General features: G+C 36.8%; 1 protein-coding gene across 1 annotated transcript in view; it reads right to left on the bottom strand.

Annotated features, from left to right (window-relative positions):
• Positions 1-17277, bottom strand: part of C2CD6 (C2 calcium dependent domain containing 6) — a 125617-nt gene that overhangs the window by 51758 nt on the left and 56582 nt on the right. Inside the window, exons 10-13 of the mRNA XM_057745362.1 lie at positions 16607-16712; positions 14669-14735; positions 12897-12940; positions 11484-11768 (exon numbers count right to left, since the gene is read on the bottom strand). Of these exons, the coding sequence (XP_057601345.1) occupies positions 11484-11768; positions 12897-12940; positions 14669-14735; positions 16607-16712 (502 nt within the window). The remainder of the gene's footprint in view (positions 1-11483; positions 11769-12896; positions 12941-14668; positions 14736-16606; positions 16713-17277) is intronic.

Below are 17277 nucleotides of genomic sequence, written 5' to 3'. Positions count from 1 at the left end.
CGGTATCACAATCATAGTGGGGAACTTTAAAAGCCCACTTACACCAATGGACAGATCATCCACACAGAAAATTAATAAGGAAACACAAGCTTTAAATGACACAATAAATCAGCTGGATTTAATAGATATCTATAGGACATTCCATCCAAAAACAGCAGATTACACTTTCTTCTCAAGTGCACATGGAACATTCTCCAGGATAGATCACATTTTGGGTCACAAATCAAGCCTTGGTAAATTTAAGAAAATTGAATTCGTATCAAGCATCTTTTCTGACCACAACTCTATGAGATTGGAAATCAATCACAGGAAAAAAACTGTAAAAAACACAAACACATGGAGGCTAAACAATATGCTACTAAATAACCAAGAGATCACTGAAGAAATCAAAGAGGAAATCAAAAAATACCTAGAGACAAATGACAATGAAAACACAATGATCCAAAACCTATGGGGTGCAGCAAAAGCAGTTGTAAGAGGGAAGTTTATAGCAATACAATCCTACCTCAAGAAACAAGAAAAATCCTAAATAAACAATCTAAACTTACACCTAAAGAAACTAGAGGAAGAAGAGCAAACAAAACCCAAAGTTAGTAGACGGAGAGAAATCATAAAGATCAGAGCAGAAATAAATGAAATAGAAACAAAGAAAACAATAGCAAGAACCAATAAAACTAAAAGCTGGTTCTTTGAGAAGATAAATAAAATTGATAAACCTCTAGCAAGATTCATCAAGAAAAAGAGGGAGAGCACTCAAATTAACAAAATTAGAAATGAAACAGGCAAAGTTGCAATGGAAAAGAAGTAGATCTGTCACTCTTTGCAGATGACATAATACTATACGTAGAGAATCCTAAAGATGCCACCAGAAAACTACTTGAGCTAATCAATGAATTTGGTCAAGTTGCAGGATACAAAATTAACACACAGAAATCTCTTGCATTTCTATACACTAACAATGAAAGATCAGAAAGAGAAATTAAGGAAACAATCCCATTCACCATTGCAACAAAAAGAATAAAATATCTAGGAATAAACCCAACTAAGGAGGTAAAAAATCTGTACTCAGAAAACTATAAGACACTAATGAAAGAAATCAAAGATGACACAAATAGATGGAGGGACATACCATGTTCTTGGATTGGAAGAATCAACATTGTGAAAATGACTATACTACCCCTAAGCAATATATAGATTCAGTGCAATCCCTATCACATTACCAATGGCATTTTTTACAGAACTGGAACAAAAAATCCTAAAATTTGTATGAAGACACAAAAGATCCCAAATAGCCAAAGCAATCTTGAGGGAAAAAAATGCAGCTGGAGGAATCAGACTCCCTGACTTCAGGCTATACTACAAGGCTACAGTAATCAAGACAATATGGTACTGGCACAAAAACAGAAGTATAGATCAATGGAACAGGATAGAAAGCCCAGAGATAAACTATGGTCCACTAATCTATGACAAAGGAGCCAAGGACATACAATGGAGAAAAGGCAGCCTCTTCAATAAGTGGTGCTGGGAAAACTAGACAGCTACATGTAATAGAATGAAATTAGAACACTCCCTAGCACCATACACAAAAATAAACTCAAAATGGAGTAAAGACCTAAATGTAAGGCCAGACACTATAAAACTCCTAGAGGAAAACATAGGAACAACATTCTTTGACATAAATCACTGCAAGATCTTTTTTGACCCACCTCCTAGAGTAATGGAAATAAAAACAAAAATAAATAAGTGGGACCTAATGAAACTTCAAAGCTTCTGCACAGCAAAGGAAACTGTAAGCAAGATGAAAAAACAACCATCAGAATGGGAGAAAATATTTGCAAATGAATCAACAGACAAAGGATTAATTTCCAAAATTTATAAACAGTTCATGCAGCTCAACATGAAAAAAACAAACAACCCAATCAAAAAATGGGCAGAAGACCTAAATAGGCATTTCTCCAAAGAAGACATACGGATGGCCAAGGGGCACATGGAAAGCTGCTCAACATCACTAATTATTAGAGAAACACAAATCAAAACTACAATGAGGTATCACCTCACACTGGTTAGAATGGGCATCATCAGAAAACCTACAAACAGTAAATGCTGGAGAGGGTGTGGAGAAAAGGGAACGCTCTTGCACTGTTGGTGGGAATGTAAATTGATACAGCCACTATGGAGAACAGCATGGAGGTTCCTTGCAAAACTAAAAATAGAGTTACCATATGACCCAGCAATCCCACTGCTGGGCATATACCCAGAGAACACTGTAATTCAAAAAGACACATGCACTCCAATGTTTATTGCAGCACTATTTACAATAGCCAGGTCATGGAAGCAACCTAAATATCCATCAAGAGATAAATGGATAAAGAAGATGTGGTACATATATACAATGGAATATTACTCAGCTGTAAAAAGCAATGAAACTGCTTTGTCGAGACATGAACGGACCTAGAGACTGTCATACACAGTGAAGTGATTCAGAAAGAGAAAAACAAATACCGTATATTAACACATATATGTGGAATATAGAAAAATGATACAAATCAACCGGTTTGCAAGGCAGAAATAGAGACACAGATGTAGAGAACAAACATATGGACACCAAGTGGGGAAAGCGGGCGGTTGGGTAGGAATGAATTGGGAGATTGGGATTGCCATATATATATTACTAATAAGAAAAAAAAATCAAATTGTGCACTTTAAATTTATGTAGTTTATTGTATGTCAATTGTATCTCAATAAAAGATCTTAAAGAAAAAACATAAATAAATGGAGTTGGGAAAACTGGATATCCCCATGCAAAATAATAAAATTGGACACCTATCTGATACCACTCACAGAAGTTAATTCAAAATGGGTTAAAGGCTAAAACATAAGACTTGAAACCATAAAACTCCTAAAAGAAAACTTAGGGGAAAAAACTCCTTGATATTGGTCTTGGCAATGATCTTCTCTAAAGATATGACACCAGAAGCAAAGGCAACAATATAAAAGATAAACAAGTGAGGCTGTGTCAAACTGTAAAGCTTCTGCACAGTAAAGAAACAGTCAACAAATGAAAAGGCAATCTAGTAATGGGGGGAAATATTTGCAAACCATATATCTTAAATGAGGCTAATAATCAAACTATATAAAGAACTTATACAACTCAATAGCAAATAATCAGATTTTAAAAGAGGGCAAGGGGACTAAATAGACATTCTTTCAAAGAAGACATCCATATGGTCAACAAGTACATGAAAAAGTGCTCAAATTACTCATCATCAAGGAAATGCAAATCAAAACCACAATGAGAGCACTTCATAATGTTAGGATGGCTCTAATTAGAAAGACAAGAGCTCATGCATTTTTCAAGGAGGTAGAGAAAAGGGAATCCTTGTGCAATGTTGGTGGGAATGTAAATTGATACAATTACTATGGAAAACAGTATGGAGTTTCCTCAAAAAATTAAAAATAGAGTTACCATATGATCCAGCACTCCCACTTCTGGGTATATACCAAAGCAAATGAAAACAAGATACTGAAGAGATATCTGCACTCTCATGTTCATTGCAGCATTATTCACAATACCCAAGGTATGGAAACCACCTACATGTCTATTGAAAGATGAATGGGTGAAGGTGTGGTAATTCTCAACAGAATATTATTCAGCCATGAGAAATAAGGAAATAATGCCACTTGTGACAACATGGATGAAATCTGAGGACATTATGCTAAGTGAAATAAGTTAGACAGAGAAAGAAAAATACTGTAGATCTCACTTGTATGCAGAATTGTAAAAAATGCCAAACTTGTAGAAACAAAGAGAGCAGGATGGTGGTTACCAGTGGCTGGGGTTTAAGGGAGATAGGAAATGCTGGTCAAAGGGTTCAACATTGTAATTATAAAATGAATAAGTTCTGGAGATCCAATGCACAGCATAGTTACTATAGTTAGTAATACCGTATTTTATAGTTGACGTTTGCTAATGGAGTAAATCTTAAGTTTTCTCACCACACCCACACACAAAGGTAACTCTGAAGGTGATGGATATGTTAATTAACCTGATTATGATAATCATTTCACAAAGTATCCTCATATCAAATCATCAGACTGTATACATTTTAAATACATACAATTTTGTTTGTTAATTAAATCTCAATAAAGCTGGAGAAAAATATTATCCTACTTAATGGTGTAGTGATGAAAATGTTCTAGATCTTCGTATGGTGAAATACACATTTTCAAAACTCATTGAACTGTCCACATAAAATTGGGTATATTTCATAGCATGTAAACATTATGAGTTGACTTTCTCTCTCAAAGATAGGTTGAAGTCCAAAGCCCCAATACCTTACTTGAAAATAGAGTTATTGCAGATGTAATAAGTTAAGATGAAGTCACATAGAAGTAGGCTGGAATCTTAATCCAATATTAATGATATCTTAGCAAGAGGAGAGACCACACAGGGAGAAGATGGCCATGTGATAACAGAGGCAGAGTGGCAAGATGCAATTATAAGCCAAGGAATGCCAGACATTACTGGCCTAGATCAGATGCTGGAAGAGGCACGGAAGGATTCTCCCCTATAGGTTTCAGGGGGAGGCAGACCCTGCTGACACCTTGATTTCAAACTCCTAGTCTCCAGAACTGTGGGACAATACATTTGTGTTGTTTTAACACGGATTTGTGATACTTTGTATCAATCCTAGGCAATTAATATAGTAATACCTCAATAAAGTTTATAGAAAACAAAAGAAAAACAAAAACCACCATAAGATTCCACAGATAAAATTATAAGTCTAAGAGTATCAATATGTTATTCAGGAAACATCTATAGGAACCCTTACACACTATTGGTAAGATGTAAACTGGTACAACCATCTTGGTAAACAGTGTGGCTTTATCTGTAAATTTTAATTGAGCATATTATCTATTTAGGAATCAGCAATTCCACCTCTATGTATACACCCCAGAGTGTTTCATGACACAGTAATGTTCATAACAGCATTGTTTACAATTGCCCCAAAATGGTAACAACCCAAATTCTATCAAAAATCAGTGGGATTAATGTTACATTCATACAACATTTAATTTGTATTCCATTCAATTGAATATTTTATAGCAGTGAAAATTCCTTAACTACAGCCATACAAAAATATGATTGAATCTCACAAATTTAATGCTGAAAATAATAAGCAATATGTAGTAAAGTACATGCATAACTGTCATTTGGGAATGTAAAAAAAAATAAGTAGTAAAACTACAAAGCAGGGAAATGTTATCACAACAGTCAAGGTAGTGGTCACCTCTGGAGAGTGTGTGATAGGATTTTGATCAGGAAAGGGAACGTGGTTGAGGGAGAGCTTTTCATGTAATTGCACTGTTTTATTTCTTGATCTGAGTAGTGATTACAATGGTGGTTGACTTATAATTACTCATTAAAATGCTCATGTTTTATGCACTTTTCTGTATGTATATTTCACAATAGGACAAATATATTGTAAAGGGAGTGATGAAAAAGTGTAAAGGGTTCTTAGAACAGACTAGTAACAAAAGTATTAGGACACTGACAGTACTAATTTTAGAAGCAGTAGCAAGCTAAGGAAGTTTGGTTTTTCCCCCCCATTCAGGAAGGAAATTGGAGTCAATTGAATATAGGGAAATGTTTAGCAGTCACTGAGAAGAATTTTACTAACATTTCATTAAAACCCAGAAATCATTTATTGAGCTGCATTTGAATTATAGAAACTTCCAGGTAAAAATGGGAGAATAAAGTAGGAAAGCAAAGTCCTTTCGCTAATATCTAATGAAGCAAAATATAATAATAAGGGGTCAAAATTCATAAGCAGCAGCTTAATAGGGAATGGGGTGCAATTATTTGTCTTTAACTTCAAAACACAGCAGCCACGCAAAGACACAAGGGATGCTAATGTGATTTGCAAAATCACCTGGCTCCTAACCATACCTCCAGCCCTAGAAGCAATTCTGAGGAAAGAAAATAAATCAACAAAAGCCTTAGAATTCTTAGCAATAACTTATAATTTAGAAAAAAGTAAATGAAGCAAGAAGGAAGGCCTAGAAAAGTCAGACTTCTAACATTACCCTACTGAACCTCAGCAGACAGAAGAGCTTGCAGATGGCTAAAACTTCACCTTTCCTCAACCATTTCCTAATTCATCGAGACTCTTCATCCAGAAGAGTCAGACTCTAAAGGGAATAATTTACAGAAGCCCACTATGCGCCCCACATTGGTCCCTGTGGGCCACTGTAGGAGGACTGGGAGTGCAGTGTGCTCAACCAAGTGGTCATTATCCTTACGACTTAGCACATATGTCAGTCAAATAAGAGAATGTAAGTAGCTGAATGAGATTGTTTGAATCCCCTAAGCCCCTTTTGGGTTGGCTGCCACATGGACTGTATACAAAAGCAGGCCAACTTGAGTTTGCCATTAGTGGAAAAAAAAAAAAGCATCATGCCCAGGAATGGTCAAGGTGAAATCTCAAGTTTTCAAAATAGATCTATACATCCCGCCATTCCCTGGAGGGTTATGTAGATAACTCTTCCCATGGAAGAGCTGCAATCCATGACCAAACGGCTTTACTCTTAAAAGTGTGGACCTGGGGGAGGTGAGAATGGTAGAGTCAGAAATCTTTTTAAGTCTTTTTTTTTTTTTAGCAGGATGTTCCAGTGGTCAACAGTATCAGTGCATGTGGATTGTGGGGATCATGAAAAGCCCATCCAATACCTTGACTAGTAGCCATTTTCTAAGTGGCTTTTCTAAACTATTTTCAGACTTCAAATGCGCCAGAAAGCCGAAGACACGACCAAGAACATTTTCAAGCACTACAACAGAGTAACTGAAGTCATCTGATTAGCCTGAAAGTAACAGCGTAAACTGAAAAATTGTCAACCAATTATCCTCAAAAGGAGCCCAAAGTCCAGTGTTAGGAGCAGGTGGGATGCCTGCAATGTAAGCTCTCTCACTGCAAGGTAAATGGGTCAACTCCTAGGGAGCCACGTCTAGCATGCAGTGGCAGCCTCTGCGTCAGAAACCTTACCGAGGTTGACATCTGTACTTTGTGCCCAGCCACGATGGTGGATGTGTGGTCACATCCAATACAATGATAACAATGTGGCAAGCAGACGCCGGGGAGTAGAGGCTCAATGAGCAGCCCCATTCCAGTCAGTCTCATGGAGCACAGGCCCTTACTGTGTACATCTACACAAGTGACCCAGATGGGTCTTTTAGTAGCAGCAATTTGGTTCTATAGTTTGCAGTCCCAAAGAGGGCTGTCTTTAATCTTACAGTCTGTAGTTTTTCAGATGGCAAACCAAGTAGCTAGGCCATTGGAAAGAGCTTCAGAGTAAGCAAAAATGTAACAAGGTTCCTCCAGTGGAGTACTGGCCAGAGTCCTGCCCCGCTGAACAGAATAACCACATCCATTTTCGGTTCTGCATGGCTGACCTTTAGGCTGAACAGCCACAGTAGCCCAATGTTTAGCTTACCTGAACCATGAGTGAACCTGGCCCAGGGATTTAGGAGCACCTCTGTGAATCCAGGGCTCCACTGAGTCAGTGGCTTTGCTTCAGGTGGCAGCATGAAGGATAAGGTTTCACCAAAATTGGTAGCTGCCACTTTTTTATACAAAACCAAAATGATGCTAGGACCAGGTCAGATGTACTCCTGAACACACTACTACCATTTGCCCAGAAAAGACTGCTGCTTTAGGGCCCTACTTAAAGCATGTTGATTTGCAAGTTAGCTGACATAAAGGGCTAAGCAGAACACCCAAAATGATGTACATACAGTCTCCCATTCCCAAAGAGTTCAAAAATATGTTGGGCCTCCTTTTAGGCAGTGGGTGGCCAAAGAGACAGTACTTTTTCTTTGACTGCCAAAGGAATTGAGTGTTATGAATGCACCCACATAGTCTCAAGAAAATTTATTTGGCAAGCAGGCCCTTGAATTCGTCAGGGGTTATCAGCCACCTCTGTTGGTAAAGGTGTGATACCACCACAGTCAGGGCCACTGAGACTGAGGTTTTTGACTTGCTAACCAACAGGACATCATCTGTATCTTTAGACATGAGAGGGTGGAGGCACTTACGTAAATCCTGATCCACCCACGTGTGGCAAATGGCAAGGATTTCTCTACACACGGCAGGGCCTTGAATGGGAGAATTCCCTCTTGACCCTTTATGAGCATTTACAATATAGGCATACAACACATCAATTTCTCTATACAGTGGACACGGAGAGCTATAACAACAGTACAAGGACGCATCAGACAGAGCCCTACCCATAAGGTTACTTTAACTTAATTTTTCTCCCCACTGCAAGTTTTGCCCACACCCTGTCAGCTGATTTCAGATTAATCTACATGTTAGGGGCTACAACAGCTATGCTAGCCACCAGGGGATTATTATTTCCAGGCTGGGAGCACAGGGGAGCAAGGGTGTGAGGGAGGCTAGCCTGTGGGGCACAGCTGGAAGAGCAGGGAGGCCCCTTATCTCAAGGTTGCTGGAACCCCTCCTCCCTCATACACCTCTTTGCTTCCAGAGTGCTTCTGGGCTCAGGAGCTCCTTTCCATTCTGCTACAGCTCCACCCTGGAGTCTCTGGGGCTATGTGCCCTTCACCTCCCAGGAAGTTTTGCCCAGCATACAGGGCTTTTTCCTGAAAGCAGCTGAGGTCGCCCCTTTCTTCTCCACCCCCACCTCCATCCGCAGCAGGGAGTGAGCAACAAATACAGCTCACTGGGTGGGTTTTTTTTTTTTTTTAATCCTGTCTCTCACCACTCAGCCTCTGAACAGTTATTTACAGGTAGGTTAAGTAGAAGACCCTTCCCCACCAACACCACCACTTGGGTGAGAGCATTTGCTACTAAAATCCAGGAAATCTCACATTTCCTAACCCAGCCTGTAGCGGCCCTTTTTCCTTCCTCTTCCAGAAAGTCTTGGTTCTTGTCAGTATCCCATTCTCATTGCCAAAACTATCAAGAACAGTATAGGCTCTAGGATTTTACCTACTTACACGCTATGAAGCTATCCTGCTACAGTTTCATGAATGCTAGCAGAAGACTCCTGGGTCAGAAACAAAGGACGTGGTAATTTAAGGCAAAAGCCCCATTGAGCCAAGGATTTTCTTCAGGGGCAAAGGGAGGGATAAGGTTTTCCCAAAGGTGTAATAGCCACATCTTCATGTGAAGCTGAGGTACCGCTGGGGCCAGGCTGTCTGTGTTCTTGAATATACCATTTCCATTTGACAAGTGAGGCTTACTAGGCCCTTCCCACATTGCTAGCTGTGGGGTCCGACTTGACCCATCCTAAAATAAGAATAATAAGCCAAAGAGTCACAGGGTCCACACAAGTAAGCGTTCACTTTTGACAAAAGCTCAGTAACTCTTGGTACTAGGTAATCAAGGTAATAACTGCTTTTCACACTTGATCGTAGCCAAAAGGCCGAGAAGCGATAATAACTGCTTTTCAAAAGGGGTAAACCTGATACCTGTGCCAAAAGAGAACAAGTCTAAAACCCCAAGAGAGGTCTTCAGGCAGAGGCTCTAAATCAGCACAGAGATCTGTAGCTCAAAGAAGTCATCAGGATTGTAGGGCCCCAAAGACAGTGGATCACAGCTTGCTGGACAGCTTCTAACTCAGCCTATGGCTTGGACCCCACTGAAAAGATGCCGATTTGTAGGTTAGGCAATATAAAGAACTATGTAGAATGCCCAAGTGAGGCACACACTGCATCTCACACTTAGGGTCCAGCAAGGTGTTGGGCTTCTCTTATAGTGTTGGCAGGAGGGGGTGGGGCAAAAAGACAACAGTTTTTTGGTTTGTTTTTTTTTTCTTGACTGCCAGAGGACTGAACATTATTAGTCTTTCCAAATAGTTCCAATAAACTTTACCTGCTAAGTAGTCCCCCAAATTTTGTCAGGGTTTACTAGCCACTTCTGCTGGTGGAGTGTGATAATGCCATTTTCAAGGCTGTTGAGATTAAGGCTTTAGACTTGCTAACCAATAGGATATCATCCATATAGAGAGAGCTGTAGAAATCTGAAGGTAGAAGCACTCATGCTAAATCCTGGCACACGCACTGTTAGCTAATGGCAGGTGAGTAGGTACCTCTAGGGGAGTACTAGAAACACATGCAAACAGACCTTGATCCTCAGGTGTCAGTGGCACAACATAGGTGGTGTTGGCAACATCCAGGATAGCATACCAAGCGCCACCAGTCTGTGCAATGGAATCAGTTACAGTCACAATATCTGGAACAGCTTGGATATAGAAGCAACAACTGGATTCACCTGGTGATAATCCACTGTAAGCCTCCAACTCCACTAGCAAATCTCACTGGCCACACAGGGATGCTGTACTGAGATAAGACATTTCTTACTTTCCTGGCTGCCTTTAAGTTCTTAATGGAGACTGATTTCCCTCTGTCCTCCTAGGATTCTACAATTTTTCTGTTAGGGCACATCTGGGAGGGCACAGGGAGACAAGTTGGGTAGTGATTTACATTTTCCACCAGCACTTCTCTAAGTGTGGCTCTTCCAATCCCTCTGGCACTTGTTGGATGGACATGGACAAGTATATAACACGATGATTCCTAACACACATTAGATGTAGAAACAACAGTACATTCAACTGACCTAAAAGGCCCTATCCACAAGGTCATGTTAGTTCCCTCCCCCAGTGTGAACCCTGCCCAAAGGCTGCTGAAGTATTTAGAGGCAGAGCCTTACTTAGAATTCAGACTATCTTCTCGCTGACTGGTATACGTTTTTACACTGTTTTATGAGATACCTATGATAGTGACTCAAATAAGATGCAAAGACCTTAGAATAACTGTCATTTTGAGAAATGCTTTTCCCTGGTGTACCTTTAAGTTTACATTCAGATCATTCTCATTATAAACTATAAAACTGTAACGGGGGCACATATGCTGTTTTCTACAACAGTTCCATTAAAAATTTCAACTGAAATGACCTTTCAGGCTTTCCCTTGAATTTAGATTTTGCTTCTGTTGTTATACTTTCCGCCGAATTTTATATCAACCCATGAGACTAGTTTGTATTACTGGTTTCTCAGATCACTTCGCTTCTCTTTCAAGGGTTTTTTCCCTCCTTGATGAGTATAAGTAGGGTAGGGATATGTAATTAAGCATATATTTAATATACTTAGACACACTTCTACTTGGAGACATCTGAACGCATTTTCAATTTATTTGTATTTAATTTATTTTTTATTAATGAATTCTTTAGTTTTTCCTAGTCTTATACTTCTGATACAAGGGCAGATACCTTTAGTTCAAGGTCTTCCTTTGGATTGTGGCTTTGAAAGCTACCTTTTGATTTTGAATCTGGGGAAACTAAGCTTGTGCTCTTCCTTCGAGCTAAGCTTAGACTGTTGCTTTGCCACCTAATTTCTGTTGGAGATAAATCTAAGTTCCTCCTCTTTATTCTACCTGGATTTATATGGATATTTTTCAACTTTACCTCTGATGAAAACGAGTCAGTTTTTAAAAGGCTTGGATATCTATCTTTCAATTTTTCTTCTGATGGAAATAACAGATTCTTCACATTTCTCTCTGGCATGCCTTCTTGCTCGTGTTCTTCTAAAGGTGGTACTTCGTCCTCTTCTGTTAATGTCAGCTTAGGAATAGTGGGCAGTGTAGTATCTGTTTCCTTTGTTGACACGTCACTTTTAGGAGCGATAACATCTTCACCCGACTGGTTCAAAGTTGGCAGAGTCAGGCCTTTTTTGTCATCATTATCCAGTAACTAGAAAATGTATCAATAAGACAAGCTACCAATGAATCATTATCAAATAGAAAATATTTTAAACTAACAAAATTGGACTTAAAATCATTTGTACTTTTACCCTTTATTATAACAAGTTACCATCAATATTTGTAAATTATTACATTCCTTATTAGAAGAGTTGAGCAACACTATACTTGCCTGACACCATGGACTATAGGATATTATCCATAAAAGTGATCATACTGCATTACAAAGCAGTGGTTTTCATATATTCATGTTTTATAAATCATCAACATCTCAAAAAAGAAAATAGAGGGGTCTGACATTTTACTGTTACTATACTATCACCAATATATATCATAAAAAGGAAACTTTAATAGCAAAATAGCACAAACAATATCATAAAAATCACAATTACATGATAAAGGAAATTTTAATAGCAAATTAGTACAAAGAATAGTATCATAAAAGAAAGGACAGTTAAGCCACGTAAATTTAGCTGTATGAGAAATTCTCTACGTTGTCTTTTCTTTTCTCTCCTTGGACTGTGGAAAACAGTACACACTGACTCTTCAATTGGTATTTTGGGGCCACTGGCCCAAGAATAGAAATCATTAAATACTATTTGTCAAGTAGTGCAGAAGAATCTTTTATATTTGATTGGTTTACATAAGGGTCTGCTGCCTTACAGAATTAACACCTTCTGTAAAATAATATTATGTGAACTCTATTTCTATTTATAAAATATAGACTATTATTATGGAGATTATACATTATAGAGAATATACAGTTACATAATAGAGGAAAAAGTAAAGAATGTATTTAGGTCTGTGGCATCCATTTCTAAGATGCAGAACTGCATGCTTTTTTTACTTGTTCCCCTGCTTCTGTTTGTAAACACCTTTTGTCCCCTATATTCATATATACTCTAAAACGTTACCATTTGATGCTGAAATTTCCCTTTTAACAGTGTAATTTAACTTAAATAAATCATGTAACTGTACAGACATTGTTGTAACAGAAATAACCATGAAAACTTGAATAACTTCTTTAGTGCTTTATTCTTTCCATCTATAAATATTTCTCCATTCACAAATACTTCATCCTGTTATAAAATAGTAACTATTCTCTTTTAATTTCCCTTACCTCACTTGGAATAGTTTCAGATTCTTCCTTTATAAGAGGGATATCTGTTAAGAAATTTATAGAAGTATTTTATTATATATAAAACAATAAACATTATTTATATTCATTAATAAAGTATTATAATTTTTCTCACCAAGAATAAGAGCAATTTAAATCAAAGCAGCTATTCAAACATAAACACTACATATTTAGTAAAAACAGGCTGATGAATCTCTGGGAAGATGGAGGAGTAAACGAACAAGTGTGGAAATAAAGTGAAAACATATAAAATAAGATTTCAGATCCATCAATATAAGACATAAAAACAGGCATGTAGTATATTTTGTTAAAAGTCAAGAGGAAATAAAATAAATCCCAGATGCTCAGTGATAAGTGGGATTGGAAAAAGAGACTAGAATAAAGTTGTATGTAACCAGAAAAAATATGACCATTCAAGAGAGGCTAACTGAAGCACTTGTAAAATTTTCCTAGAAATATAAAGAATACATATTTAGCAAACAAAAAAATATTCTAAAAGGGAAAGGGAATAAATAATTGAGATACAAAGGGATGCATAAGTCTAGTAAAAAAAAACTTATTAAGGTCACTGTTAGCTGCATGACTGCTGTCAGCTCATTTTTCTGAGCCTTGATTTTCTCACATGTAAAATAGATGAGATAGCTTATCTTAGAGGTATGGTACAAGTGTATATAACGTAAGCAGCAACGTGGTTAAATGCTTGAGCTCTTGGGTCAAAGAGACCCAGTTCAAATTAATGGCTGTGTGACCTCTCATTAACTTGACCCTCCATTTTCTCATCTGTAAAAACGTGGATAAATAATAATAGTACCCTCGACTGACTGCTGTGAGGACTGATTTATATAATCCAAGTAACGTGCCGGGAACCCAGTGATCAATAAATGTTATCTGTAACTATAGGAAGCTATTGGAATGCCAAAAGGAAAGAAGTCACTAGGGGATCCAATGGACTTGAAATAAATTCCTTGGATAAGTGAAAAAAAGTAAAGAAAAAATAAAGATAGCAACCACTTGTGAGTGAAAGAGGTTAACCTCCAATATTCAACAGTGATACTGAAGAGTGAAGTTGTGATTCTCCTACAACCTAAAACTTGAATGTTCCAGTTAAAGAGTAGATTAAAGATGAAATAGCTCTGCTAGGCTGGTTGATCCTCAGGGGTTAGGAAATGAATATATCAAAGCCTGAGGTAGCCAGGGAAGTAGAATTAGAGAAATAACCTGTGGCAAAAGTCTTATAACAATAAATCATTAATCCACACCAGCAGAATCCAAAATTTTAAAGACAGAGTATAATGCATTTATTTTAACTTACTTTCTAAATGAATCTTTTAACAGAAAAATATTTCTTAAAGACTATATGCACAGTATCTTCTATTATTAAATATGTTACTGATAATTTGTTCAAAGTTCTCAAATTTAATGCTAATTTAATTTCCTGTCCCGCTCTCTCTCCTTTTCTCTTACACACACACACACGCACACACACCCTCCACATAAAAGAGACCAATAGCTCTACAGTTAACAATGTTTAACAAAAATACCTTTTCCTAGATTATAGTTAAGATTTAACTTTTTCTTGTTCTTGAAGAGGAAAGGAGTATTAAAAATATTAAAAATAAAAGTATTAAAGTAAATTTATTCCCTAACAAAAAATGACGTGTACTTAAAGCAGATTACTAGTTTTCTTTTTGTGATATAACCACTGTTTTTTATTATCTTAATAATAAATACAAAAAGTAAATTCGTTTCTTAACCTGATATTACAGTATCTGTAGGTCTTTCTTCCAGTTGGCTTTCTAGTACCTCATTGGTATTACTTCCCTAGAAGAAAAAAAAAAAGAAAATATATTGGAGAAATGTTTAAAGAATTAAAACATTTTTCTCTGCCTTCATAACTTCTTTTAATACTTTAAAAAACATTTACAGAAGACAAGAAGAATATGGGTTTGTGAGAAAAGCAAAGCAAACAGTGCTATTATGAAGAGACGCACACCCTGCCTCAGAGCTGATGGTCCAGGGAGAGGAGATTCAAGAATTGATAGGGTTTCTGAATGATGAATGCATGAAAGAAAAAGATTACAAGACAAATGACATCATGTTTAACTTCAGGGGTATAAGAGCATGCCCCCAGAAAACAGATCACTTTTTTATTGGAATAAATTATGGTTGATCAGTTGCAAAGTGATGTGGATCTTTATAAAATTTCAAGGAAAATTATTAGGTGGGGTGACCACTGGCTCTTATAAAATACTGATTTTGCAATGCGAACCCAAATCTAGAGTCCCTTTAATGAAAAGCCCCCTAGAATTTCCCTAAAACACTAATTCTGTATTAGCAAAAGCTAATCAATTAATTTTATCATAACACAATCTGCCTAATTATTTCAGAGGCACTGAAAAACATGAACGTATCAATATGTTATGACTACCATTTCAAGGCTGCGATTTTAGTCAATGTTTTATCTATTCACTGAAATCCCTACAAAGCCTTTACTTCCAGGTCAAAGTATTTAGAAGTACTATCTAATCTACACATTAAACCTTACTTTTATATCTGATAAGCGTCTAGTATCCAAAAATTTATAAAGAACTCTTACAACTCAACAATAAAAATACAAATGGCCTAATTAAAAATCAGCAAAAGATATGAATAAAATTTTATTCAGAGAAGATATACAAATGGCCGGTATTCACACGAAAAGATGTTTACATCACTGGTCATTAAAGAAATACAAATCAAAACCACAATGAAATACCACTTCAAACCCACTAGGATGGTTATAATTAAATTTTTTTTAAAAAGGAAAATTAAAAGTGTTGTAGAAGATATCGAACACTCATGCATTGCTGGTTAAATGTAAAACTGTGCAGGTGCTGTGGAAAACAGTCTGGCAGTTTCCGAAAAAACTAAACAGAATTATGATATGATCCAGCAATTCCACTCCTAAGTATACACCCCAGAGAATTAACAACATACATTCACACAAAACCCTGCACGTGAATGTTCACAGCAGCGTTATACATAGTAGCTAAAAAGTGGGAACAAAGAAATGTCCATCAGTTGATAAGTGGATAAAAAATATGGTATAGCCAAATAATGAAATATTATTTGGCAATGAAATGAAATGAAGTATTAATACATGCTACAGTAGGGATGAACCTTAAAAACACTATACTAAGTGAAAGAAGCAAGTCACAAGGGACCATATATTGTATGATTCTATTTATATGAAATATCTAGAACGAGCAAATCTGTAGAAACATAAAGTAGATTAGTTGTTGTCTAGGGCTAGTGGGGCATGGGGCTTTTGGAGGGTATAGGCTAAGAGGTATGGGGTTTCTTTTGGGATTAACGATAATGTTCTCAAATTGATTGTAGTGATGGACTTGCAACTCTGTGAATATACTTAGGGTCACTGAATTGCACACTTTAAATGGATGAACTGTGTAGTATGTGAATCATATCTCAACAAAGCTGTTAAAAACTAAACCTTATAAATCATCAATCAATATTTATTGAATGTCACATTATCAAAATAGGAAAGTGCCTGAACTATGAATAGCATTTTATAGAGAGGGAACAAATAAACAAGATCTAGTTATTATTTTTAATTATCATAATTTTATTTTTTATCATAATTTTAAAACAAAAAGTAAAAATCTATGTATGGTAGAATGTATTATGTTAATTACCTTAAGTTCTTTACGTCCCAATCTTGGGGTAAGAACTCCTTTTAAATAGCTAGCTTTTTCTATCCATGTACTCAGATGTCTATATTCTTTTTTCATTTTTTCCAGCCTAAAGAAAGAAATCAGTTACAGATTTAAAAAGTGACAGAAGAATATATATGGTATGAATCAAAGAGCAATACATACAGTATGATACACTTATAAAAAGTTCTTAAAGAAGAAAACCAATAACATATTGTTTAAGGATACAAAGGAAAAGGAATGATTACAACAAAAATCAGGGTAGTAGTTACCTGGGGAGAGTTAGGGAAAGGGATGTAATCTCATAAGGGCACACAAAACACATTATAATACTGGTGATGTTGTATTTCTTAAACCAAATTGTAAATATCTAAGCAATGGTCTTATTATCTTTATTTAAGTGATACATACATATTTTAGAAATTGTTCTATATATATTAGTCTCATTTAAACTACACATACATATTTTATAAATTATTCAATACATATATGAGAGAGAGAAAAAGATGGCGGCGAAGTAGAGAGACGTGGAGTGCATCTCTCTCCACAGATGCATTGGGAATGCACGGAAGGACACAGTCATTCCCACAGAGAACCAGCTGAACACCAGCAGACGGCCTCGGACACCAGAAAGGGCTGCGGAGAACCTGACA

Source organism: Hippopotamus amphibius, chromosome 8 (assembly GCF_030028045.1).
Source record: "Hippopotamus amphibius kiboko isolate mHipAmp2 chromosome 8, mHipAmp2.hap2, whole genome shotgun sequence".
Classification (NCBI taxonomy): domain Eukaryota; kingdom Metazoa; phylum Chordata; class Mammalia; order Artiodactyla; family Hippopotamidae; genus Hippopotamus; species Hippopotamus amphibius.
Note: the sequence above shows the minus strand (reverse complement) of the source record. Positions and strands in the feature narration are given on the sequence as shown.